The sequence below is a fragment of the Octopus sinensis genome, linkage group LG14, assembly GCF_006345805.1.
Source record: "Octopus sinensis linkage group LG14, ASM634580v1, whole genome shotgun sequence".
Lineage (NCBI taxonomy): Eukaryota > Metazoa > Mollusca > Cephalopoda > Octopoda > Octopodidae > Octopus > Octopus sinensis.
In genome coordinates this window covers 20,277,482-20,304,597 of record NC_043010.1, presented here as the reverse complement: position 1 = coordinate 20,304,597, position 27,116 = coordinate 20,277,482, and the positions used below count along the sequence as shown (strand labels likewise).

The 27,116-nt window shown below is 38.0% G+C and overlaps 1 protein-coding gene across 4 annotated transcripts in view; it reads left to right on the top strand.

Annotated features, from left to right (window-relative positions):
- LOC115218870 overlaps positions 1-27,116 on the top strand; it is a 410,980-nt gene that overhangs the window by 296,129 nt on the left and 87,735 nt on the right. For all 4 annotated transcript variants that reach the window (XM_029788839.2, XM_036508718.1, XM_029788838.2 and 1 more), the window contains 3 exons: positions 5,593-5,723; positions 9,206-9,286; positions 26,644-26,742. In XM_029788839.2, the coding sequence (XP_029644699.1) occupies positions 5,593-5,723; positions 9,206-9,286; positions 26,644-26,742 (311 nt within the window). The remainder of the gene's footprint in view (positions 1-5,592; positions 5,724-9,205; positions 9,287-26,643; positions 26,743-27,116) is intronic.

Genomic DNA, 27,116 nt, shown 5'->3' with positions numbered 1-27,116 from the left:
TTGTGTTTACAGAGGTCAGGCACAGCTCAAAACCTATATAGATGGTGGGGGGGGGGGCTGCTGGGGGTGTATTGGGAACTGGGTGAGAGTATGGTCTCAAGCTTTGGGCTGAAACTTTTAATTTTTCAAAAGAATGCATGGCTGGTGTCCTGCAAACAGACAGAAGACTCCAAACTATAAATATTCTTTCAGTTTCTGTCTATCAAATCCACTTACTGGCCCAAAGTAATAGTAGAAGACACTTGTTCAAGGTTCAACATAGTGGGACTGAACATGGAACCATCCAGCCAACCATTGTCACCACAGGAAATGAATGGAATGTTTCAGAAACCATAAAAAGAAGAATATAACCAGAACAATACAAAGAGACAAATTGTAGAAGCAGACAATGGAGGCATCGTCTTGTATTGTATTGTCGTGCAGGAAGAAAGCATCAAGCGTTTAGGTCAGAGTTGTCCACTCAAACAAGGCAGTCAATAGGGAGTTGTCAGAAAGGTGGATAGAATGCTCTTTGTGGTATTTGTTCCAACTCTCTTTGCTTTGGGTTCAAATCCCACCAAGGTCAACTTTACCTTTCATTCTTTCAGGGTCAAAAAATAAAGTACCACCCAGAGGAGAGAATTGCCAGAATTGTTAGAGCATCAGGCAGAGTGGTTTTTGATAGTTGTTCTGGTTCTGTGAGTTCAAAGTTCAAATCCTTGTCAAAGTCAACTTTGCCATTTATCTTTTGGGGAACTAGTCCGAGATAGTGGATTGGCAAAATTGTTAGAGCATTAGACTGTGTGGTTTGTGGTACTTATTCTGGTTCTGTGTGTTTTGAGTTCAAACCCCACTTCCTGTGAACAACAAAGGAAAAAAAAACACAACACTTCAACCAGGATTAACAGATAACAGATAATGTCAGAATTTGGAAAAAGCTAAAATGCTTTTAGTTTCTTGGGTTCAGTCAAGGGAACAGCTTTGATGATATTAATTCACAGGAGAATTATGGTACATGCAGGAATTACATTAGCACAAAGCCACAAATTGTGATCGACGATAGAATCTGCCAACCAGCTGGAAATGTAGGAATGGTTTCTTGTTGGTTGGCAGGAATGAGACTATTGGATAATATTCAGTTTTAGTTGGTCACACTTGGGAACCCAAACAGTAATGCATAATGATGAAGGCTTCTGACAGGACCCTATGGAAGAAGGTACTGTGGGCTCTAGCCTTAGATGGATGGGTGGAGAGATGAAATAAAATCTACCCACTCTCTTTAATTAATATTTTTTGAACTTTCTTGCCCCTGAAGATATAAATGGCAAAGTTGAAACCTGAGTTGTTTGAGTAAATTAGTGATATATGACAAGCTTCCACAGGGTCCTCTTTGTCCAATGTGCCACAGGCTCATCTTTGTCCAATGTGCCACAGGCTCCTCTTTGTCCAATGTTTCACAATCTGTGACATCAATCCCATTATTACAGCCAATAATAAACATGTCTATAGTGTATACATAGTATGTTTGTGTATTGAGTGTGAATGTGCAGCCCTTGGGGTGGGGTTCATACCATTTAGGGATTACATTATTTATATAAAAATTACTTTATCAATCCCAGTTAATCAGAAAACATCCTTTATCTTTTATTTTTTTATCTTTTATTTTTATCTTTAATTTTTTATCTTGTATTTTTATCTTGTATTTTTTGTCTTTTATTTTTATCTTTTATTTTTATCGTTTATTTTTTATTTTTTATTTTTTATTTTTCATCTTTTATTTTTATCTTTTATTTCTATTTTTTATCTTAATTTTTATCTTTTTTTATTTTTTATCTTATTTTTTATATTTTATTTTTTATCTTTTATTTTTATCATTTATTTTTTATCTTTTATTTGCTTCAGTCATTAGACTCTGGCCATTCTTTTACATGTGTGTGTAAATGCTGCACAAAACAATATTCTTCTGGGTGACATCAGCCAACAGTTACATGCAAGCATTTCCCATACACACACACACACACACACACCTCACCCCAGCCCACCCCACCAAAATTAGTATCTTTGCTGGTCTGAAGCCAACTGTGGTCAATAGCAACAAGCTTTTTCCAGCTTTGTGGGCAGTTACCGACCGGTCATTCATAAAGCCAGTCACTGACAGGAATCCAACAAAATGTGGACAAACTGTCCTTTGTCATCAAACACAGTTTCATGCTTTTCTTTTACTTGTTTCAGTCATTTGACTGCGGCCATGCTGGAGCACTGCTTTTTAGTCGAACAAATCAACCCTAGGACTTATTCTTTGTAAGCCTAGTACTTATTTTATCAGTCTCTTTTGCCAAACCGCTAAGTGACAGGGGTGTAAACATACCAGCATTGGTTGTGAAGCGATGTTGGGGGGATGAACACACGCACACACACATATATACAACAGGCTTCTTTCAGTTTCCATCTACCAAATCCACTCACAAGGCTTTGGTCAGCCCGAGGCTATAGTAGAAGACACTTGCCCAAGGTGCTATGCAGTGGGACTGAACCCGGAACCATGTGGTTAGTAAATCATTCTCACAAAAAAAAAGAAAAAGCTGTTATTTCATGACTCACATATCTTCTTTATTTTCCAAGCACAAAAATATTTCTTTAATAAGGAAACTACAAGAGGACACTTGGCTGTTGCCTTACTTTTTGTCGCATTTGTCAAAACTTCAATCTTTTAGTAAGATTCCTTGCTGAACTCTTTGAACATATTTAACTTTCTTTCATAATATTCAGAAGTCAATTCTTCCTTTCGTTCCTCTCAACCGAATTTTTAACAACCATGGAACCAGGTACAACTCCTGGCCTAGCCAGCTCATATCAAACTGATCAACCCATACCATCATGGAAAGCAAACATTGGATGATGATGGTTACATCAATGTACAAAATCCATTATTTCATTCATGAACAAACTGTTAAATTGATGAAAAACTCATTCTTAGGATTCTTTTGTTCTTCCTTTTTGTTTGATAGACATCATCAATCACAGCTGGTTTAGTTTGACCAAGATTGCAGGCTTTTGAGACATTTTGCTGCATGTGTCCATCAACTACCATTTTTCTTACTCTTTGCTGCCAGAGATCTCCTCCAGCTAATTCTGACTTCTTAATTTAATAGCACTCTATACAACGGCAAGCTGGCAGAACCATTAGCACACTGGGAAAAATGCTAAGCGGTATTTCATTTGCAGCTACAGACTGAGTTCAAATTCCGCCAAGGTTGACTTTATCCTTCATCCTTTCGGGGTCGATTAAATAAGTACCAGTTACGCACTGGTGTCGATGTAATCAATTTAATACCTATGTCTGTCCTTGTTTGTCCTCTCTGTGTTTAGCCCCTTGTGGGTAGTAAAGAAATAGATATTTCGTCTGCCGCTACGTTCTGAGTTCAAAATTCCGCCAAGGTCGACTTTGCTCTCCATCCTTTAAGTCAATAAAATTAGTACCAGTTGAACACTGGGGTTTGATGTAATCAACTTAGCCCCACCCTTGAAATTGCTGGCCTCGTGCCAAAATTTGAAATCAGTTTATTAGCACTCTTTTGGACCTTGTATATCAGGTTTAACAACTTCAACAGTTCAGCATATAATTTTACATCTGTCCCCTTTTTTTATTGCTTATCTAAAACCCAAACAGTTCCTCACCAAAGTGTCAATTCCCTGAAATACCTTCTCTGTCCATGTTTTTTTCCTATGATCATTAACTTACTGTAATTTATCAAGGTCACCAATGTCCAAGGGTCAGTGAAAGTCGTGGATGTAACTCCTTCTTTCTGATAACACCTTTAAATAAAATCTAGCAGCACAGCTTCATTGCTATATTAACCCTTTAGCGTTTAAACCAGCCACATCCAGCTAAAATATTCTGCTTTACATTAAAACTGACCAGATCCAACCTCTCACTCCTACCTTACAATGTCATTCTAAAAGTAAGCAATCACATCATCAAAATTTTGAAGCTGTGAGATGATGCATGATTAATTCATAAGAGTTTGAATAAATAAGCATTCCATTTGACAGAGTAACCTGAATGCTAAAGGGTTACACACACACATCCTTTTAGCATTTAAAGTAACCATATCCAGGGTCCAAATATCCAAGTATCCCACCTGTTTTATGTTCAAACTGACCAGATCCCACCTTTTACACATACCCCACATTATCATTATAAAAATAAACAGTCACATCATCAAAATCTTGAAGCTACAAGATAATGCATGATTAATTCAAAACAGTTTAAATAAATAAGCCTTCCATTTGAATGCTAAAGGGTTGGTACTTCTACAATTATACTGTCTGCCTTGAGGATCATTTTTAATCCTACACCTGTGAATATTGTTTACTTTTGCTTTGATTCTATTATTGTCTGATGTGGAAGTGCAATGGCCCAGTGGTTAGGGCAGTGGACTCACAGTCATAGGATCGTGGTTTCAATTCCCCGACTGGGCGTTGTGAGTGTTTATTGAGCGAAAACACCTAAAGCTCCAGGAGGCTCCGGCAGGGGATGGTGGTGAACCCTGCTGTACTCTTTCACCACAACTTTCTCTCACTCTTTCTGTTTCTATTGCATCTGTATTTCAAAGGGCCAGCCTTGTCACACTCTGTGTCACACTGAATCTCCCCGAGAACTACGTTAAGGATACACATGTCTGTGGAGTGCTCAGCCACTTACACATAAATTTCATGAGCAGGCTGTTCCGCTGATCAGATCAACTGGAACCCTTGTTGTCGTAGCCGACAGAGTGCCGTGATTGTCTGATGCTAAAAGTTGCACATTTCAACCACTTAGTCATCATCATTGTCAATTAATGTCTGCTTTCCATGCTGGCATGGGTTGGACGGTTTGACTGAGGACTGGCAATGTTTCTACAGCTGGATGTCCTTCCTAACACCAACCACTTCAAGAGTGTAGTGGGTGCTTTTACATGCCGCCAGCACAAGGGCCAGTCAGGCAGTTCTGGCAATGGCCATGCTCAAAAGGTGTTTTTTATGTGCTACCTGCAAAGGAGCTAGTCCAGCGGCACTGGCAACAACCACACTTGAATGTTGTTTTTTTACAAAAAAATCAAAATCTCAATTTCTTATGAGTTACTGATCCAAAATTTGTCTTCTTTTATGCCCTTGTTTCTTGCAACCATTTCTATATATCTTTGCAAACTGTTTAAAAAATTTCACTCAATGTAAAAACACTTTTTGAGGAAATGTTAATACTATTTAACTGTTTAACATTTACACTAGCCATATCCATCACAAATAGTCTATTGTTTTATGGTCAAACCAGTCAGATTTGGCCTCTGCACATGCCCCACAATGTCATCATCAAAATCTCACAGATACATGATAATGTGTGACTAATTAAAAACAATGTTAATTAAAAAACATTACATTGACTGAGTAACATGAATGCCAAAGACTTAAAAACAGAAACACTGAATCTTTTTGATTTAGTAATTTCTAATCTAAATTTCAATAAAAATAATTTATTGGCCGTTTGTTTAATTCAGATTAACACACTAAAAATCAGTCGTTGACATGTAAAACTAAATATTCTCTTTCCTTTTTTGCTTGTTCTTCTGCCAGTTGTTTCTATGAAGATGCTCAAAGTTTTAAATACAATCGGAATCTTTAAAAACGATGAAATCTGGTTCCCCACTTATTACGCCTACAACACAATGTGGAATTTCTCTGATGCCAGTGCACAGTTAGCTCTGGTAAGTTGGTTTCCATTCTTCAGATATTTCTCTTACTCTTGGGAATCTCTCATCAATATAGCCTGAAACCTTTCAATAGTTTTGCACTTGGGTTTTGTCTTATGGATTAGTTTGACAGGGAAGGGTTTAAATCAGTCGTTCTCAACCTTTTTTTCGTATCTGGGTCAGATCCAAAAAACTGGGTTTTTTAAGGGGCCTCACCAAAAAAAAGTAAAACACAAGCCAATTAAAGAAGATTGTCAGGGTTCACTAGAAGGATGCTTGAGGGCTACATGCATCCCTGGGGGCCACGGTTGAGAACCATTGCTTTAGATGGCTGGAAGGAATGGAAGGAGAGAGTGGGGAGAGGGAAGATAATCTCATCAATTATCTTCAGACTGGAAGTCTGGAATGGATTCTTGCACCAAATAATATTCCACTAAAGACTCCGAAGGGCAAGGTGCTATTGAACCATGGAAAGGGTTCTACCACTCAAAAAAAAAAAAAGGATCTGCAGAATAAATATGGTTGAGTGAATAAAGGGTATTAAACTCCCTGATTATTATGCTTCTGTGTAAAGGACTTCAGTCTATATTTTCACAGTTCATTTGGCTGTCTATAACATACTAGAATATAATCGCTTTAATGCCCACTTTCCCACACTTTTATGGGTCAGACAGAACTTGTTGAATGCCAAATATTAGCAGGTTTATGGGGTCATCAAGAAAGGATGTGCACCATTTCAGCACATTCTTGATGGCATGTCTGTTGAATTTACTTCATATGGTAATGCCCTTCACTGCCTTCAACATGGCACTACAAACCCCATGATTTCTAAAAGTTGTCCCTAGGCCCTGGGTTCAAATTCTTCTGGTCTACCATTGACTCTTGGTAGCATGCAAAGGTTGATGTAGCCCCATCTGCTTTGCTCAACTGATTGAGACCTGTGAGTGACAGACACCCAAGATTCCAAATGCCCAACCTTGGTCTTCACTTGACCCAAGATGGTGGAGCTGTCAAAGAGACAAACTGAGCAAGAACTGTTCCTTACAAATAGTGAACGCAGCATAACAGTGAGGAATCTCTGCAAATGGCACACTATCACTGAATGCCAACACTTCATGAGGCATGCCATGAAGAAAGTATTTTGAAATAATTATTCTTCACAGCAATATTTCAAATATACGGAATTTTACTGAAAGTTTACAATGAAAACAAGAAATTCTCACAGAGAGAAACCAAAATTCCAAGTATTTATCTTGAGAAACTAAGTTTTCTCATGACATTTCAAAAACATTCGTAACTCAAATGTGTATATTCGTATTTACACACATACACACAAACACACACATGCACACACATATTCACACACACACATCACATGATATAGGAAGACATTATTATACACATACACACACATATCGCTGTTTGCCTGTCTACAATTTTCTCCATATCATTTATCAGTGAATGGAAAAGAAGAAACAAATAAACCATTATCAATGGAACCAATCCACATCGAAGACAAACATTATTCCATTTGAAGAGTATTAAGTCTTGAGTACTGCCAGACTCAGAGCATCTTTCCCAAGATGTCATCGAACTTTCTTATACCTTCCATAATTCCTTGAATCTCCTGGAAACAATGGTTTTCTCCATCTTCCAACGTCAAAAGACAGTTATCAAGTGAACAAGAGTGGCAGGGGATATGTACCAAAGGGAAGCTTCTGTGCCATTGTTCAATTCCTTGACTTGCTTGAAATAGCAACTAAGTACCTCCCGAATCACAAGCTTTTATTGTTTTAACTCTTTAGCATTTAAACTGGACATATATCCAGCCCAAATATTTTACCTGGTTTTTGTTCAAATTAGCCAGATCTAGCATCTCATACCTGCCCTACAATGCCATTGTAGAAATAAACAATAAACAATCACATCATTGAAATCTTTAAGCTACAATATAATACCTGATAAATTAGAAGTAATTTTCATAAATAGCCATTACATTTGATAGAATAACCTGTTAGAACACATTGGGTGATGTAGTCCCAGATATACTGTGTTTGAATAATAGATTTAACCGTCATGGCCGGAATGTCTATATTCAAAGTTCTGCTTCATCGTGCATGGCTCGCTGCTTGCAAGAGAACAACAGAACTCAGTGTTATGAGGGAGGTTCTACACGATCTTCGTTTCTGCAGGAAATATCTTGCTCTCAGATTTATTTCATCTGTTGAAACGTGATGGTCACTGCTGGAATGTCTTCGATCATATATCTACCATGCCAGACCTGACTTGGGCTAAACAACAACAACAATCAAACTGGCACTCCACCGGTTTCGACAATGAGTGTTCCAGTTGATCCAATCGACTGAACAGCCTGCTCGGGAAATCAACACGCAAGTGGCTGAGTACTCCAAAGACATACATACCTTTAACGTAGTTTTCAGCAAGATTCAATGAGACACAGAATGTGATGAGGCTGGCTTTTTGAAATACAAATGCAACCCATTCTTGCCAGCTGAGTGGACTGGGGCACCATAAAATAAAGTGTCTTGCTCAAGGACACAAAGTGCTACTAGGAATTGAACTCATGACCGAACAATTGAGAGCCAAGTGTCCTAACCACGAAGCCATCATGATGAATATTACTACAACCAGCCAACAGCATTCCAGGTTCAGTAACCTCTGCTTGGTAACACAACCTCAAATTACCCACTACTGTTGAAAGTAATGGATATATGTAATGAATACCTGTACAGGTGGGCGGCAGGGGAGTACACATGTGCACATATGAACACACACAGAGTGGGCCAGAATTCATGACTCACTTGTTAGCTATAATTATTAATATATTAATATTTATTAATATACAAAGAAGCCAGCTGGCAGAAACATTAGCATGCCAGGCGAAATGCTTAGCGGTATTTCATCTACCGCTACGTTCTGAGTTCAAATTCCTCCGATGTCGACTTTGCCTTTCATCCTTTTGGGGTCAATAAATTAAGTACCAGTTGCATACTGGAGTCAATCTAATCAACTGACACCTCCCCAAAAATTTCAAGCTTTGTGCCTAGAGTAGAAAAGAATATTTTTTAATAAGCAAGGCAGCGAGCTGGCAGAAACGTTAGCACTCAAGGTGAAATGCTTAGCGGTATTTCATCTGTCTTTACGTTCTGAGTTCAAATTCTACCAAGGTCAACTTTGCCTTTCATCCTTTCGGGGTCGATAAATTAAGTATCAGTTGCATACTGAGGGTCAATCTAATCAGCTGGTCCTCTCCCAAAAAATTTCAGGCCTTGTGCTTAGAGTAGAAAAGAATATTTATTAATATGTGTTTCTTAAGAAATAAAATAATTAAATTTAAACAATGCAATAACAATAAGCAATATTAAAGAAATATAACTAATATAAGTGAGTCATGAATTGTGGCCCACCTTGTATATTGCCACTTCTTATTTTCCTTATTGGGCAATCCATTAAAGAGATTCCTCAACTATTTTCAGAGTCTTGCTGAGTCAGATGCAGTGAGGTTGTTAACCTGCAACTGTGGTCACAAACCATATTTAAACGCCATCCATAGCAAGGTTTGTTTTATGCTTATTCACTCTCTTTACATCTCAATCTCTCTCTCTCTCTCTCTCTCTCTCTCTCTCTCTCTCTCTCTCTCTCTCTCTCTCTCTCTCTCTCTCTCTCTCTCTCCCTCTATCTATCTATCTATCTATCTATCTATCTTTTTTCTTTCTCTGTTTAATTTCTGTGTACACACACATATTTATCATCATCACCATCATAGTTTAACGTCCATTTTCCATGCTGGCATGAGTTGGACGGTTTGACTGAGGTCTGAAGAGCCAGTGGCTGCACCAGGTTCCAATCTGATCTGGCTATGTTTCTACAACTAGTTGCCCTTCCTAATGCCAACCACTCTGAGAGTGTAGTGGGTGCTTTTCACGTGCCACCAGCACAGGAGCCAGTCATGGGGCACTGGCATCGGCCACATTCAAATGATGCTTTTTACATGCCACCGGCACGGGATCCAATCAGAGGATACTGGCATCGGCCACATTCAGATGGTACCACTGGCATGGGAGCCAGTCAGGGGTCACTGGCCACAGCTACGATATCAGTTTTAACGACTCAACAAGTCTTCTCAAGCATATCTATTATATATATGTATATATATATAATTATCATCGTTTAACGTCCATTTTCCATGCTAGCATGGGTTGGATGATTCGACTGGGGTCTGGGAAGCCAGGAGGCTGCACCAGACTCCAGTCTGATCTGGCAGTGTTTCTACAGCTGGATGCCCTTCCTAACGCCAACCGCCCCATGAGTACTATTGAGAGAAACAGTGACTATGTGGAGAAGTAGGGATGTGATCTACAGAGGACCAGCTTCATTTTGATGTATGATACATCAATTATACCTTTCCTAAACAAAATGGTATTACTTATTGACTCACCCTCGTATGTATAGAGTATGAGAGATGTTGGAGTCAAGATGACCCTAAGGTGTCAGGTAACTCTGAGTAAGAGCTATGGACAGACCATGGTTAAACTCTAGGTTCAATAATGATACGAATGAGGAGTCCAATGTGGATCATGTATTAACATGCATATATATAATAATTAACAGAATGAGATTAAAAAATCCAAGGCTGTGAATAGTTTTCAGATCATTTATAAAGGGAAGGTCTTACAGCTGTTTCTGGGATATTTTATATATCCCTTCATCAGAGAGGGTGCGAGAAAATGTTTAAGTAATAATTATTGTAGAGAAGATACAAAATACAGACCTTCTCTTTATAAATGATCTTATCTCATTCTGTTTATTATATATGTATATGACAAGAAATAATTTTCATTTCTTTTTATGGAAACAAAAAAATATATCTAGGACTGCAAAAAAGAAGTGCTTAAGTGAAATTGAGTCAGAGACAAAAATCATTGATTAGAGAACAAACATCAAAATCTCCAGTCTCGAGCTAATCGACTTTTTCGTTTTCCACATGAAATGGAAAATAAGGTTGGAGAAGAAATGCCTGTCGCATTTCATAAAAGATGGAAGTTTGTAGCAAGTATGTTGCAAGTGGAAGAACCTGTCTAAACGAGAACAAAAGAAGGAGAAAGCAAAGTCTTCTGTGTGACTATGTGGTTTGTGGGGTCAACCACGTCCTCCTTCATTTTTTGTTAATCACTCATTCTCGTTTAATTGTATCTATTTTAATTGTTTGTTTATTCATACGTTTCATCTCATTTGATATCCTGACCCTAATGTTTGTTTTGTTTGTCCTCGTATCATCCCCACTTTTTCTCAACCTCATGGTTAATAAAGAAATTGACTCAATATAACTCCACGCTTCCATACTTGTCATCTGCATCTATGGCCATTTCAGGAATTCATAACCAGAGTCTGATTACAAGTCAAAGCACATCTCAGCAATGACCCCCACAATGCCCCCCTCATTAGGATAAACAGAACTCTCTAGGAATTTTACAATAAAGTAGTTCACAAAAATTACAATCATCATCATCATCATCATCATTGTTTAACGGCCGTTTTCCATGCTGGCATAGGTTGGACAGTTCGACTGGGGTCTGGGAAGCCAGGAGTTTGCACCAGGCCCCAATCTGACCTAGCAGTGTTTCTACAGCTGGTTGCCCTTCCTGACGCCAACCACTCTGAGAGTGCAATTGGTGCTTTTTACATGCCACCAGCATAGGGGCCAAAAGAGCTTTCATCGATCATGATTGGATGGTGCTTTTTTATGGTGCCAGTCAAAGTGGAACTGGCATTGGCCACGTTCAGATAGTGCTTTTTACGCACTACCAGCATGGATATCACAACTACAATTTCCATATTGATTTGATTTTGATGTTGATGTACTTGACACAATAGTCTCCTCAAGCATGGCATGTCGCCCTACAATCCAAGGTACTTTTGAGTGGGCTGGTTCTACATCACTAGGACCAATCCAAAATTCCTAACTAAAATTTTAAAAAATTCCTCTATGAGTGTGTATCATCATCATCATCATCATCGTTTAGCGTCCGTTTTCCATGCTAGCATGGGTTAATAATAATAGTGATTGTTTCTTATTAGGAACAAGAGGGTTAATAGGATTGCAACAGAAGTGCTCAAGTAAATGAGACGAGTTTAACAAACTTTGGTTGTAGAACAAACAATAAATTTAGGTCATCCACCTAACATATCACATCTCAAACATTTAATCATATATAAAGAAACATAATGCTTTTTCTTATACATAGAATACGGATGCACAAAATCACAGAAGATGAAGCAATATTTCATTAAGACAAGCATATAGAAAAAAAGTGAGTACTGTCTATCACAAGATAAAAATTAAAAAATTAATACTTCAGCATCTAAAAAAATTTTTTTACATTATAAAACCTAAAGTAATAAATATATAAAAATATAAAGATACGTATATATAAGAAACATATAAATACATAAGGTACAGATAAAAGTTCATCGATTAAGAATCTTTTACAATTAAAAGTTACTTTTTAAGATTAGGGAAACCTTAAGGGAAACCTTTTAAGAAAAGCCGGTGTCCAAGCAAAAAAAAAAAAAAAAAATTGAAGGAGTCATTACCGTAATGCACCCTTGTGCATTAACTATGTTGAACCCTTGAAATGGCCACAGGAACTGTAAATATGGTTTTTTTTTTTTTTTTTTTTTTTTTTTTTGCTTTGGCACCAGCCTGTCTTAAAAGATTTCCTTTTATCATAAAAAGTAACTTTTAATTGTAAAAAATTCTTAATCGATGAACCTTTATCTATACCTTATGTATTTATATGTTTCTTATATATATGTACTTTTATATTTTTATATATTTATTATTTTAGGTTTTATAATGTAAAAAAAATTTTTTAGACACTGAAGTATTAATTTTTTATATTGCGACAGACTGTATTCGCTTTTTTCTATATGCTTGTCTAAATGAAATTTTGCTTCATCTTCTGTGATTTTGTGCATCCGTATTCTATGTATAAGAAAAAGCATTATGTTTCTTTATATGTGATTAAATGTTTGAGATGTGATATGTTAGACAAAAGTATACTGGAAGGTTCCATACAAAGGCACTAAAAAGGGTTAACTTAACACTAGGGGAAGTGACCAATTCCTCCTTGTCTGTTCCTCTTCCACCACCTGGATAACAAGACTAAGAATTACTACCACCAGCACCACAACAACTACTACTACTACCATGACCACCACTAGTAGGAATATCACCACAACCGCAACAACTACAAATACTATCCCCACCCTACTACCACCAGCCCCGCCACCTCCACCTCTACCACCGTGGGTGGACAATGAGGGCTTCACTAGTTGTTTGGTCCTAACTCAACCCTAAACCAGCAGACCTTTGATTTAAATACAACGTGAGATTTTTTTAAAATTTTATTTTGATATGGTAGAATGTGATTTGTGAGAGATTTGGTGGTTATTTCTAGCAAGTCAAGCAACTATGAAGAGACTTCCTCGTTGATTCAAGAAGCAAACTTGTTCCCACTTGAGATTAAAAATCTGATACAAGTAAAACAGTGGCATGTAACCATATGCTGTTGAATGTTGAATGGACCCCATAAGAATTCCGGTTCTAACCATTTAGAATACCCAAAGAACACTTGACATTTATTCTCATTGCTTAACAGCATTCTTCCTTGTGAAGGTTTCACCAATTTCTGCAGAGAACAATTTTTTTCTTTTTCTGTCAGTATTTTACATAGAAATTGACTTGAAAGGGAAGAAGCTTTCTCATTAATCTCTCGTCTCATGTTATCAACGAAAATGTTTGAACATAGAAAGTTTCAGAATTTGACAAATATTTTGTTGAGTTATTCTGTTTTATACATACATACATTTATGTGTGTGTATAACTAGTGAGAATTTACAAAAAAACAAAAGACAAAGATGGGTGTGTAAACAACAAACTGATGTATTAGTTTAACACTCGGAAAGTGAGGAAGTCTTTTGCGTTTCGAGCCTACGCTCTTCAACAGAAAGGAACACAGAAATAAACAGGGAGAGAAAATAAAAAATGGTTTAGTGTGTGTGTATATATACATATATATATATATATAATATATATAGAGAGAGAGAGAGAGAGAGAGAGAGAGAGAGAAGGCGCATGGCTCAGTGGTTAGAGCGTCGAGCTTACGATCGTGAGGTTGTGAGCTCGAATCCCGGACCGGGCTGCGTGTTGTGTTCTTGAGCAAGGCACTTTATTTCACGTTGCTCCAGTTCACTCAGCTGTAGAAATGAGTTGCGACGTCACTGGTGCCAAGCTGTATCGACCTTTGTCTTTCCCTTGGATAACACAGGTGGTGTGGAGAGGGGAGGCTGGTATGCATGGGCGACTGCTGGTCTTCCATAAACAACCTTGCCCGGACTTGTGTCTAGGAGGGTAACTTTCTAGGTGCAATCCCATGGTCATTCATGACCGAAGGGGGTCTTTACCCTTTATATATATATATATATATATATACACAAAGAGGCGCAATGGCCCAGTGGTTAGGGCAGCGGACTCGCGGTCATAGGATCGCGGTTTTGATTCCCAGACCGGGCGTTGTGAGTGTTTATTGAGCGAAAACACCTAAAGCTCCACGAGACTCCGGCAGGGGATGGTGGTGATCCCTGCTGTACCCTTTCACAACTTTCTCTCACTCTTACTTCCTGTTTCTGTTGTACCTGTATTTCAAAAGGCCGGCCTTGTCACTCTCTGTGTCACGCTGAATATCCCCGAGAACTATGTTAAGGGTACACGTGTCTGTGGAGTGCTCAGCCACTTACATGTTAATTTCATGAGCAGGCTGTTCCGTTGATTCGGATCAACCGGAACCCTCGTCGTCGTAACTGACTGAGTGCTTCCATATATACACACACACACATAAATGTATGTATGTATAAATATACATAGAGTAATATATGAATATATATATGTTTGTATGTATGTATATGTATGCATATAGGCACAGGCATGGCTGTGTGGTAAGGAGCTTGCTTCGCAACCACATGGTTCTGGGTTCAGTCCCACTGTGTGGGACCTTGGACAAGTGTCTTCTACTTTAGCCTCAGGCCAACCAAAGCCTTGTGAGTGGATTTGGTAAACGGAAACTGAAAGAAGCCCATCATGTGTGTGTGTGTCTTTGAGTCTGTGTTTGTACACCACCAACACTTGACAATTGGTGTTGGTGTATTTACATGCCTGTAACTTAGCAGTTCAGCAAAAGAGACTGACAGAATAAGAACCAGGCTTAAAGTACTTGGCATTTTTTTAAAGTACGAGATTTTAAAAAAAAAACAGTATCAGGATAGATGCATTCAAGTAAAAATTCTTCAAGGTGTTGCCCCAGTCTGGCCACAGTCTAATGACAGAAACAAGTAAGAAATAAAAGATGCAACAAGAGGGTGGCACCCTGCTGGCACAGAGCGGAGAGAAAAACAACAAAACATTTTTATTGCAGATTCTGGTGAAAGTCAACATGAATGTGAGTGTGTGTGTGTATCTGCGTGCATATGTCTGTGTGTGTGTGTGTGTGTGTGTCTGTATCTGTGTGCGCGTGTCTGTGTGCATGTGTCTGTGTGTATGTGGCTTTGAATGTGTGTGTGTGTGTGTATGTGTATGTGTGCGTATGTGTGTGTGTATGTGTGTCTGAGTATGTGATAGCAAGACACTGAGAGAGAGAGAGAGAGAGGGAAAATGTTCAAGTCATAGATACAATATGATCAAACACATAAAAAGCACCTGTGCTGGTGTCACATAAAAAGCATCTGTACTGGTTTCACATAAAGAGCGCTCATGCCAGTGTCACATAACAAGCACCTGTACTGGTGCCACATAAAAAGCACCCATGCTGGTGTCACATAAGCACCTGTACTGGTGCCACATAAAAAGCACCTGTGCTGGTGTCACATAACAAGCACCTGTACTGGTGTCACATAAAAAGCACCTGTGCTGGTGCCACATAAAAAGCACCCATGCTGGTGTCACATAAAAAGCACCTGTGCTGGTGCCACATAAAAAGCACCCATGCTGGTGCCACATAAAAAGCACCTGTGCTGGTGCCACATAAAAAGCACCTGTGCTGGTGCCTCATAAAAGGCACCTGTGCTGGTGTCACATAACAAGCACCTATTCTGGTTCCACATAAAAGGCACCCAGTGGAGCACTCTGTAAAGTGGTTGGCATTAGGAAAGGCATCCAGCAATAGAAACCTTGCCAATTGGAGCCTGACCCTGCTCTCTAGTTTGCCAGCTTCTTTTGAACCGTCCAACCCATACCAGCATGGAAAAAGGACATTTGATGATGATGATGATGACCTTGACCAAAGACATCCTCGAATCTGAAACTTTAGATTTCCACTGGCAGGAATTCGGTTAATCAAACAAAAGGAACAGTCTTCGTTGACACCAAGTGAAATCCATTTACTTATTGTCTTTTACGAGAGACAGGATTACATCAATCTTTAGTCAGATAAATGTTTAGTCTTTTATTTCTTCAAAGCCAACAACATAAATCCTAATTCCTTTGGTATTCTCATAACTGTGCAGACATCACACATCTTGCAAAACATCACGTAAACATACAAACAATGCAAATAGATTGAGGGACAACTCGGCTTTTGTTTGCTTTGTCTTATCATTATTTTGTGTCTTTGTTTTGCCCCATTTCTTGTCATTTCCTTTTTTTTTTTTTCATAGGATGGTGGTAATGGTGGTGGGGAAGGGTGGGATATGATAGTTGTGGGAGACGGGCTGAAGGTTTGGTTTCTAAAATAAAATGAAGTAAAAAACAAATAACTAAAATTAGCTGAGTTTGCAGTGTTCTGTTGATACATTTCCCTTGCTTTCGTACCAAACGGTTGGGTTAGAAATGGAAAAACTAAAGAAGAGAAGATATAAGCGTGTGTGTGTGTGTGTGTATATACACACACACACACACATATATATATAGGTATGTGTATGTGTATGTATATATATCTCTTTACTCTTTTACTTGTTTCAGTCATTTGACTGTTGCCATGCTAGAGCACTGCCTTTAGTCGAGCAAATCGACCCCAGGACTTATTCTTTGTAAGCCTAGTACTTATTCTATCGGTCTTTTTTGCCGAACCGCTAAGTTACAGGGACATAAACACACCAGCATCAGTTGTCAAGCAATGTTGGGGAGACAAACACACAAACACACACACACACACACACATATACATATATACAACAGGCTTCTTTCAGTTTCCATCTATCAAATCCACTCACAAGGCTTTAGTCGGCCCGAGGCTATAGTAGAAGACACTTGCCCAAAGTACCACACAGTGGGACTGAATCCAGACCCATGTGGTTCGTAAGCAAGCTACTTACCACACAGCCATTCCTACACCATATGTATATTCTTTCAATCTTCTATTTGTTTCACTCATTTGACTATGGCCATGCTGGAACACTGCCTTTAGTTAAATAAATCGACACTCAAGATTTATTTGTAAGCCTAGTACTTATTCAATTAGTCTCTTTTGCCGAAGCGCTAAGTTACAGGGGCATAAACACACCAACATTGGTTGTCAAGCAATTGTGGAGGTACAGACACACAGACACACACACACACACATATATATGATGGGCTTCTTTCAGTTTTTGTCTACCAAATCCACTCGCAAGGCATTGTTTGGCCCCAGAAGACACTGAACCCGAGAAGTTCATATATATATATATATTATAATAAATGTGAAAACTAGTTTCTGTGTGTCAGTGTGTCACACTTACACCCCCTCTCTCACTATTCAATTACACACCTACTATTACTCATGATGGAGTGAGAGTAATAGTAGGCATAGAGACGATGAGGGCGGTAACGAAGACAGACAGAGAGAAAGGGAGAAAGAAAAAGAGGAGAGAAAGAGCGACAATGAAATTTAGGGAGAGTTGATGATGCTTATTAAAAGTAGTAATGTTAATGGTGGCAGTGGGAGTAATAATTAAAAGAGAGAGAAAGAGTGGGTATGTGAGAGAAGGAGGGAGATGATGTACAACTTTGTTTAATCATGTCTCTTTCACAGAAATTCCTGTCACCAACATACTGAACACTATCATTTTTGTTTTATTTTTTGCTTTCTTTATTACATACACACACACACATAAAATACACTTTAATTGAAATTAAGTTTCTCCAAAATTAAGCATATCTAATATAATAAATGTGAATGTCAGTGTGTCACACTTTTTCAACTTTGATAAATCCTTTCTACTGGAAGCACAAGGCCTCAAGCTTTGGGAGAAGGGATTAAGTCGATTACATCGACCCCAATACATAACTGGTAGTAATTTTATTGACCCCAAAAGGATGAAAGGCAAAGTCGACCTCGGTGGAATTCGAACTCAAAACCTAACGGCAGACAAAATACCACTAAGCATTTTGCCCAGCATGCTAACAATTCTGTCAGCTCACCACCTTAATATAATATAATAAATGTGAATGTCAGTGTGTCAGTGAGTCACACTTTTTCAACTTTACTCCTAGATGCCATATCCCAACATATTATACCATTTTCAAATCAGGCTGACTCCATGAATAAATTCAAAACATTCCAGGTCAAATCCGAATCCACAATCCTGAAATTTTGGATTCCCAAGTTTTCATTACAGCAACTGTTAACGGAGATTTTTTTTTTTTACGTAACTTTTTGCAACAAATTTTCTTGTAGGATAACAATCTTTATAATCTAAAGGCTAACTCTGAGTAAATTAAAAACATTCCAAGCTGAATCCAGACCCATTATCTTGAAATTTGGGATTTCTATGTTTTCATTACTGCGATTGTTTTCGGCAATTTTGTTTGCATAATTTTTTGCGACGAATATGATCTTCATTCATATCTGACTCTGGGGGAAGCAGTTGGAACAAATTCTTCAAAACAAGTGAGAGATCTGTTTGCAGATCTGACCATTCAGCTGTTTTAAAGTTGCTCAAAAGCTATATACTAGCTTAAAAGCTGATGTATGTATGTGTTTGTGTGTATGTATGTGTGTATGTATGTGTGTGTATGTATGTATTTGTGTGTATGTATGTATGTGTGTGTATGTATGTATTTGTGTGTATGTATGTATTTGTGTGTATGTATGTGTGTGTGTGTATGTATGTATGTGTGTGTATGTATGTATGTGCGTGTATGTATGTGTTTGTGTATGTATGTGTGTGTATGTATGTGTGTATGTATGTATGTATGTATGTGTGTGTATGTATGTATGTGTGTGTATGTATGTGTGTGTGTGTATGTATGTGTTTGTGTATGTATGTGTGTGTATGTATGTGTGTATGTATGTATGTATGTGTGTGTATGTATGTATGTGTGTGTGTATGTATGTGTATGTATGTATGTGTGTGTATGTATGTATGTGTGTGTATGTATGTATGTGTGTGTGTATGTATGTATGTGTGTGTATAAATGTATGCATGTATGTATATGTGTGTGCATGTGTGTATATATGTGTGTGTATGCATGTGTTGCAAATAACATTTTCCCACCTAAAAACTAGTTTTCTGATTCTTCAGACAAAAAATATCAGGTTCTTTAGAAGAGAAAAACATTTGGAATACCATTTTGACGTCATTCCTTCTTCTGAATGTTATTCCACTTGTAAAATATTCAAATGCATAAATGAAAACTGATGGCGCTCGGTCTGGTGATGAAGGAGATGGTGGGGTGTGAGAAAGTGCTTGTCAGCCTCATGAATTCCTTGGGTTACGAGGTGGCCTTGGATTGTTTGTTATGTTGTAGGATGACTCACCGTCTGTTGAATAGAGCTGGTTGTTTTTTAGAGAAAAACTTGATCAACATATTCAAGTTGTTGACAATAAATTTCTGTGGTTCTACTTTTTGCCCTTTTCAATAATTTATAATGGATAAAACTTATTGTATTCCACCAAAGGCACAGCAAAATATGCTTTGGCCTTAAATCTGTCTTGGCTGTTGGAACTGGATTTTTATTTGGTGTGGCCCTCCATTGGTTACAACAACAAGGTTTCCAGTTAATCCGATCTATGGAACAGCCTGCACACAAAATTAATGCGCAAGTGGCTGAGCACTCCACAGACATGTGTGCTCTTAACATAATTTTCAGGGAGATTCAATATGACACAGAATGTGATGACACCTTTGAAAGGGACAACTCACTTTTTCCAGCTAAGTGAACTGGGCTGATGTCAAATAAAGTGTCTTGCTCAAGGACTCACTGCACTGCTGGGAATTGAACACATGGCCTTAAAGTCATGAGCCAAATGCTCTAACCACTCATCATCATTGTTTAATGTCCACTTTCCATGCTGGGTTGGACGGTTTGACTGAGGACTGGCAGGCCAGGAGGCTGCACCAAGCTCCAATCTGATCTGGCAAGGTTTCTACAGCTGGATGCCCTTCCTAACGCCAACCACTCTGAAAGTGTAGTGGGTGCTTTTTATATGCCACCAGCACAGGAGCCAATCAGGTAGCATTAGCATCAACCATGCTCGAATGGTGCTTTTTATGTGCCATCGGCACAGGAGCTACTCAGGGGACGCTGGCATCAACCATGCTCAAAAGGTGCCTTTTACATGCCACCAGCACAGGGGTCAGTCAGGTAGCACTGGCACTGACCATGTTCGAATGGTGCTTTTTATACGCTACCGGCATGGGGGGGGGGGGCAGTCAGGCAGCACTGGCATTGACCACACTCAAATGGTGCTTTTTACACACCAAAAAAAAAACACAGTTTCTTACATTTATTTTTGACATCAATTATCCATTTCTCATTGCCTATTGCAATTCAATTAAGAAAGGTGTTTATTCATTTCATCATCATCATCATCGGTTAATGTCCGTTTTCCATGCTAGCATGGGTTGGATGGTTTGACCAGGGTCTGGGAAGCCAGGAGGCTGAACCAGGCTCCAGTCTAATCTGGCAGTGTTTCTACAGCTGGATGCCCTTCCTAATGCCAACCACTCCGTGAGTGTAGTGGGTGCTTTTTACATGCCACCGGCACAGGTGCCAGGAAAGGCTGGCAATGGCCACGATCAGTTGGTGCTTTTTACGTGCCACTGGCATGGAGGCCAGTCGAGGCTGCGCTGGCAACGGACACATTCGGATGGATCTTTTTATGTGCCACCGGCACTGGTATCACAACTACAATTTCCATTGATTTTTTGATCGATTTCGATGGAAACTGTAGTCAATCAAAACAATCAATGGAAATTGTAGTTGTGATACCAGTGCCAGCAAATCGTTTAACACTCTGCTTTATCCGCAGGTAGCCACTTCCCTTCTCTCTATGCTTTCCTAATCTGCTTGAGATTATCTTACACAATAGACCAAAGTTTATTAAGCTTCTAGGATAAATCCCCACCAATACTTTGATGTAGATCCACCTCAAATGTTGTTTTCTCTGCATAATCATATCAAACATTTGGTCTTCTTCATCAATACCCAAAAAAGTGAAAACATTGGTTTGAATTTGTTAAACTCCATTGGCATCTCTGAACACACAGCACCAGTGTATACAGTGCATAGGTTTTCTCTAAACATTTTACCCTTACAAAATCCATAAAGGATGCAGTACCAAATATGCAACTCACAAAAGTCCTTGTTTTTCATCGGCCATCAGAAAGAGCATATTCACACACAGCATGTGTCCACATTAATGATTGGTCATTAACTCTGACCAATTGGCTGATTGCAAGGACATCTTTTATTGGCTTGTAAATTATTTGTACTATGATGTCAGACTATTTGCTTGAGAATATGACCCCTAATATATATATATATATATATATATATATATATATATATATATATATATTATAATTAATTAATAAGGGTGAGAGAATTAGATACTAATTTAATAGTATATCTATTCAACACCAAGTGGCCTAGTGCTCCGAGAAACCTGGATTATTATAATATTTTATAATATATTATAATATTTTTACAAAATAAATATAAGAGAGTGAGCCATATAGTGACCACTCTCTTATATTTATTTTATTATATATATATTATATATATATATATATATATGCATGTATGTAAGAAAATGAGATGACAAAAGAATAAGTGATTATCTTGTCAACTGCATTAGCTTACAGCTGTTTCTGCAGTAAGATGTAGTAGACTCATAATTGAGTGCTTAAGAAACATCTTATATCTTCATCAGAGCCTCAGATATGGAATGCAGATATATAAATCATCATCACTCTCATCATCATCACCACTATACTCCTTCTTTTCCTCTTATCATCATCATCATTTTATTATTCTCTACCCACTCAGCAACTGAGAACCATAACTAAAGCAGAACAACTAATAAACAGAAGACCCTTCATATGACCTCCAAAACTAAACTTGAACCCATTTTCCCAACTGGATTTCTGTTGGAAATCATTTTGTCACATTTGCTATAGAACAGAACTTGTCTTGAAGAATTTCCAAAGTTATGCCATACTGATTAGGACCAAACCAATATCATTTCCAGGCTGAAATTTCACATATGCACTTAAACCAAATAACTAACAGGCCCTCATTTTGTTGTGTGCATTACGAAACCCCTGTAGACTTGGCAATTTCTAAGTAATTCGATACAAATTCATCAATATTGACAGAAAAAAATCCTCTCTTATTCATTGTGTAAACACAGTCAATAGTTTGGCAATGTTAAAATTGCATTAAATGGCACTTATCCAGCCAGACTAGAATTGTTGATGGAGTTTTAGTCTTACTTTTTTATTTTGGGTTTTTTTTTTCCATTTGTTTAATTATAATAAATCTTTTCTGTTGACTAAGAGGTCACCAGTTCACATCCTGTCATCAGTACTGCACTTATGTCCCCTGACGAAAATATTTGAATTTAGCAGGCTGAATACCGAGGAAGTTAGCAGCAATAATTTGGTTTCCGCTACAGTCACAGATTTATTTCTCATCCAATTAGTGCCAAAAAAAAGTAGAACAATTAAACAACTCTAATTAAAATCTCTCAGTTTGTTTAACTTTTGGTAACTGAGTACTGAGAATCAGAACAGCAAAAACCTGGCTTCAGCAGATCTCTTTATTTATTTATCATTCAATTAGTTATAAAGAAATTAAGGATAATTAAATAAGTTTATTTAATCTCTGAGTATGGCCTTTTGGTTAAGAAGTTTACTTCATGATTACATAGTTTTGGGTTCCATTCCACCGTGGGGTACCTTGGGTAAGTTGTCTTCTTCTGTAACCCCACTCTGAGCAAAGCTTTGACACTGAACTTGGTTGACAAAAACTCTAAGGAAGCTGTACAAACACACATATATGCACACACACATACACACGCATGTATATTTATATGTGTGTCACATATTAGCATACATATGTGCACACATACTTACAGTCATGCATACATATATACCTACATACATATGTACATTCATACTTACACACACACACACACACACACACACATATATGCATGTTTGCATACATACACATATACATATGTACATCTGTACATACATGCACACATCCATAAGGATATCCATACACATATACATGATGATGGCTGTCCACTCGTGGCCGAGGAAGACCATTGCTGACCATCAGGAACATTGTGCGCTCTAGGACTAATATTTTGCATTTGAGGCTCTGCTGGTGGCTAATGAGCCCTGCTCTTGACAAGCATACACAACTGCAAACATTGCAAACCAAGCTTTCCTGCATTCACTACACAAGCAGTGCACTTTCGAGCAACACGCTTAAGTTCTTCATGCAGAATACGTGCTCTCTCAAAAGTGTCGACCCCTCCTTAACCTGCTTCCTCCATCTGTGGCGATGACAGGCATTACTCTCCAGTCAGTCTCCTGCATATCACAGGCCTTTAATGAGGACTTGACACAGTTCTTAAATTGCAGCTTTGATTTCATACATACATACATACATACATACATACATACATACATACATACATACATACATTATACATACATACATTATACATACATACATACATACATACATACATACATACGGTAAATAAACTTCCTCAGATACCCAGGGGTATCCCTATAGGTTGTAGATAGCTTGTTTCCTAGGTTACCTTAATTAGCAATGGGGGTGGATGTTCTGAAAGTATTGTTTGGAGAAAGTTCGGTGAGCTCATTCAGAGTGAAAAATAGATTGTATGATGCTTGTGTATGAATTGCAATGCTGCATGGTAGTGAGACATGGAGAGTGAGTAGAGAGGACTTGGGAAGATGAGAAAGAAATGAAACTAGCATGCTCCAATGGATGTGCAATGTGGTTGCATGGACAACGAGGCACTAAACTTTCCTGTTCCACTAATAGCTCTTTACTAGAAATATATTGAGTGTTGCTGTTTTCTTACTCATATATATATATATATATATATATATATATATATATATATATATATATAGTGAGAGAGAGAGAGAGAGGGGCAGATAGATAGACAGATAGATAAATAGATAGATAGATAGATAGATAGATAGATAGACAGACAGATAGATAGATAGACAGATAGACAGATAGATAGATAGATAGATAGATAGATAGATAGATAGACAGACAGATAGATAGATAGACAGATAGACAGATAGATAGATAGATAGATAGATAGATAGATAGATAGATAGATAGATAGACAGACAGATAGATAGATAGACAGATAGACAGATAGATAGATAGATAGATAGACAAACAGACAGACAGATAGGCAGACAGACAGACAGAGATAAATAAACAGAAAGACAGATAGATGTATGGATAGATATAAATTTACCTATATATTGAATATAATATATAATTACCACCATCATTGTTATAAGATCCACTTTCCCATGCTTGCATGGGTAAAACAGAATTTATAACCAAGACAGCTTTTCTACAGCTGGATGCCCTTCCTGTTGCTAACCCTCACCTGTTTCCAAGTAAGGTAATATTTCCCCTCCAGGGCCAAACATATATGACATTCATTTGCAACTGTCACTCAGTGTCAAGACAAAGAAACACTGGCACACACACATACACACATACACACACATACACACACACATACACAAACACACATATACACACACACACACACATACACACACACACACACATATACACACACATACACACACATACACACACACACATACAGACACACACATACACACACATATACACACAAACACACACACACACACATACACACACACACACACATTCTTTTCTTTCCTTTATTCTTTTACTCGTTTTCAGCCATTTCACATCTCTAAGGATTTCCAAGAATCCGGTATTGTTTTGATCCATTTTTATGCCAGTTCAATTCTGATAACTGGTGGATCAACAAGTTATAAAAAGCTGATCTAGTCTGGTTGCAGTCTTTTACAAATGGCTGATCTGAGGTACAAGAAAGAAAAACTATCAAAGTACCTTTTAAAAGTGTCAGAATAAAAAACTGTAGTAAAGTTTGGTAAATATTTTACAAAGCACTTTTATAATTGTACGCCCTTAATCTTTTTCATAAGCAGCTCATTTGTGACCATCCCTGGTTCTACAAACTTACTTTTTTAGAAAATGATTTAAATTAAAGTTTCCATCAAAAGGTTCTGCTGATTTGTGTTCCAAACATTAGCTTATTACAAAGATATTCTACAAAAATTCTTCATTATAGGTGCAGGTGTGGGTGTGTGGTAGGAAGCTTGCTTCCCAACCACATGGTTCTGTGTTCAGTACCACTGCATGGCACCTTGCGAAAGTGTCTTCTGCTATTGCCTTTGACTGACCAAAGTATTGTGAGTGGATTTGGTAGATGGAAACTGAAAGAAGCCTGCCATATATAGATGAGACGCAGTTTGGGTTCATGCCAGGGAAAAGCACCACTGCATAACTTTCCTTCGTTGGACACTAAACTCTGCTTGTGAAGACCTGTTGAGGCAAGTGAAATCAAAATCGAAATCAAATTCAATGACTGGCATCCGTGCTAGTGGAGCGCTAAGAGTACCATATGAGTGTGACTGTTGCCAGAGCAACAAGCCGGCCTCTGTGCCGATGGCACATAAAATACACCATTCAAGCGGGATCGTTATCCGCGTCGCCTTACTGGCACAGATCAGATTGGAGTCTGGTGCAGCCTTCTGGTTCGCCAGACCTCAGTCAAATCGTCCAACCCATGCCAGCATGGAAAGCGAACATTAAACGATGATGATATATATATATATATGTATGTATATATGTTTGTGAGTCTTTATGTCTGTGTTTGTGTCCCCCCCCCACCATCACTTGACAACCAGTGTTTGGTGTGTTTACATCCCCGTTACTTAGCAGTAGTTCAGCAAAAGAGTCCGATAGAATAAGTGCCAGGCTTACAAAGAATAAATCCTGGGGTTGATTTGTTCCACTAAAGGTGTTGCTCCAGCATGGCCGCAGTCAAATGACTGAAACAAGTAAAAGAATTAAAGCAAAGAATTATTTTTAAAATTACTCGTTACAAAAGCTGCGTTCTTCAACAGAAATTTGATGACAATGGCAATGTTTTTTTCCTTTTTTTTCAAAATTCATTATTTTCAGAATTACTTGAAACCAAAGCAGAGGAATTTCAATAGAAATATAACAGAAGGGTTAATTATGGCAAAGTTAAATCCTTCATTATTTTCGAAAATTACTTGTAATAAAAGCAGAGTTCCTCAACAGAAATAGGGTAATGAAAAGGTTGAATGTCAAAAGCACAGCTGAAAGGCTCCTGAAGATTTGAGGAATTCTTTATCTTCATTCTTTCTTGTATGTCAAAGTTTGGAGCCGAATCTTTGAGAGTCTTTTGCACACATGTAAAGACACAGAATGGTTCCTTAGAAAATGTCAAACCTCTTAAAACAAGTCAAAGATTCCATTTTTCTTTCTTTTTCCAGAATGTTCATTACATCATCAAAGCTTCACTCAGCATCCTTCATAACATTGCCAGGAATCCATCCATTAAACATTATTTCAAAGAACAGAAGACTTCAGAGGTATGTGCCATTACTTTTCTTTGGCTTTGGTGTGTGTGTGTGTGTGTGTGTGTGTGTGTGTGTGTGTGTGTGTGCGTATGTGGAGGGTGGGGCAGCCTTTTCTCTTGTCTTTTATTTTCTGTTTGGGTTTTACTTGTTTTTTAATTCTGTAAACATATTTTACATCATTATCATCATCATCGTCATCATCATCATCATTGTCATCGTCGTCATCATCATCATCGTCATCGTCGTCATCATCATCATCATCATCATCTTTGTCATCATCCTCATTCTCATCATTATCATCAGCGACAGCAGCATCATTGTCACCATCCATGACATTAGAGATTGTATCTGTCATCATCATCATCATCACATCATCATCAAGAAAG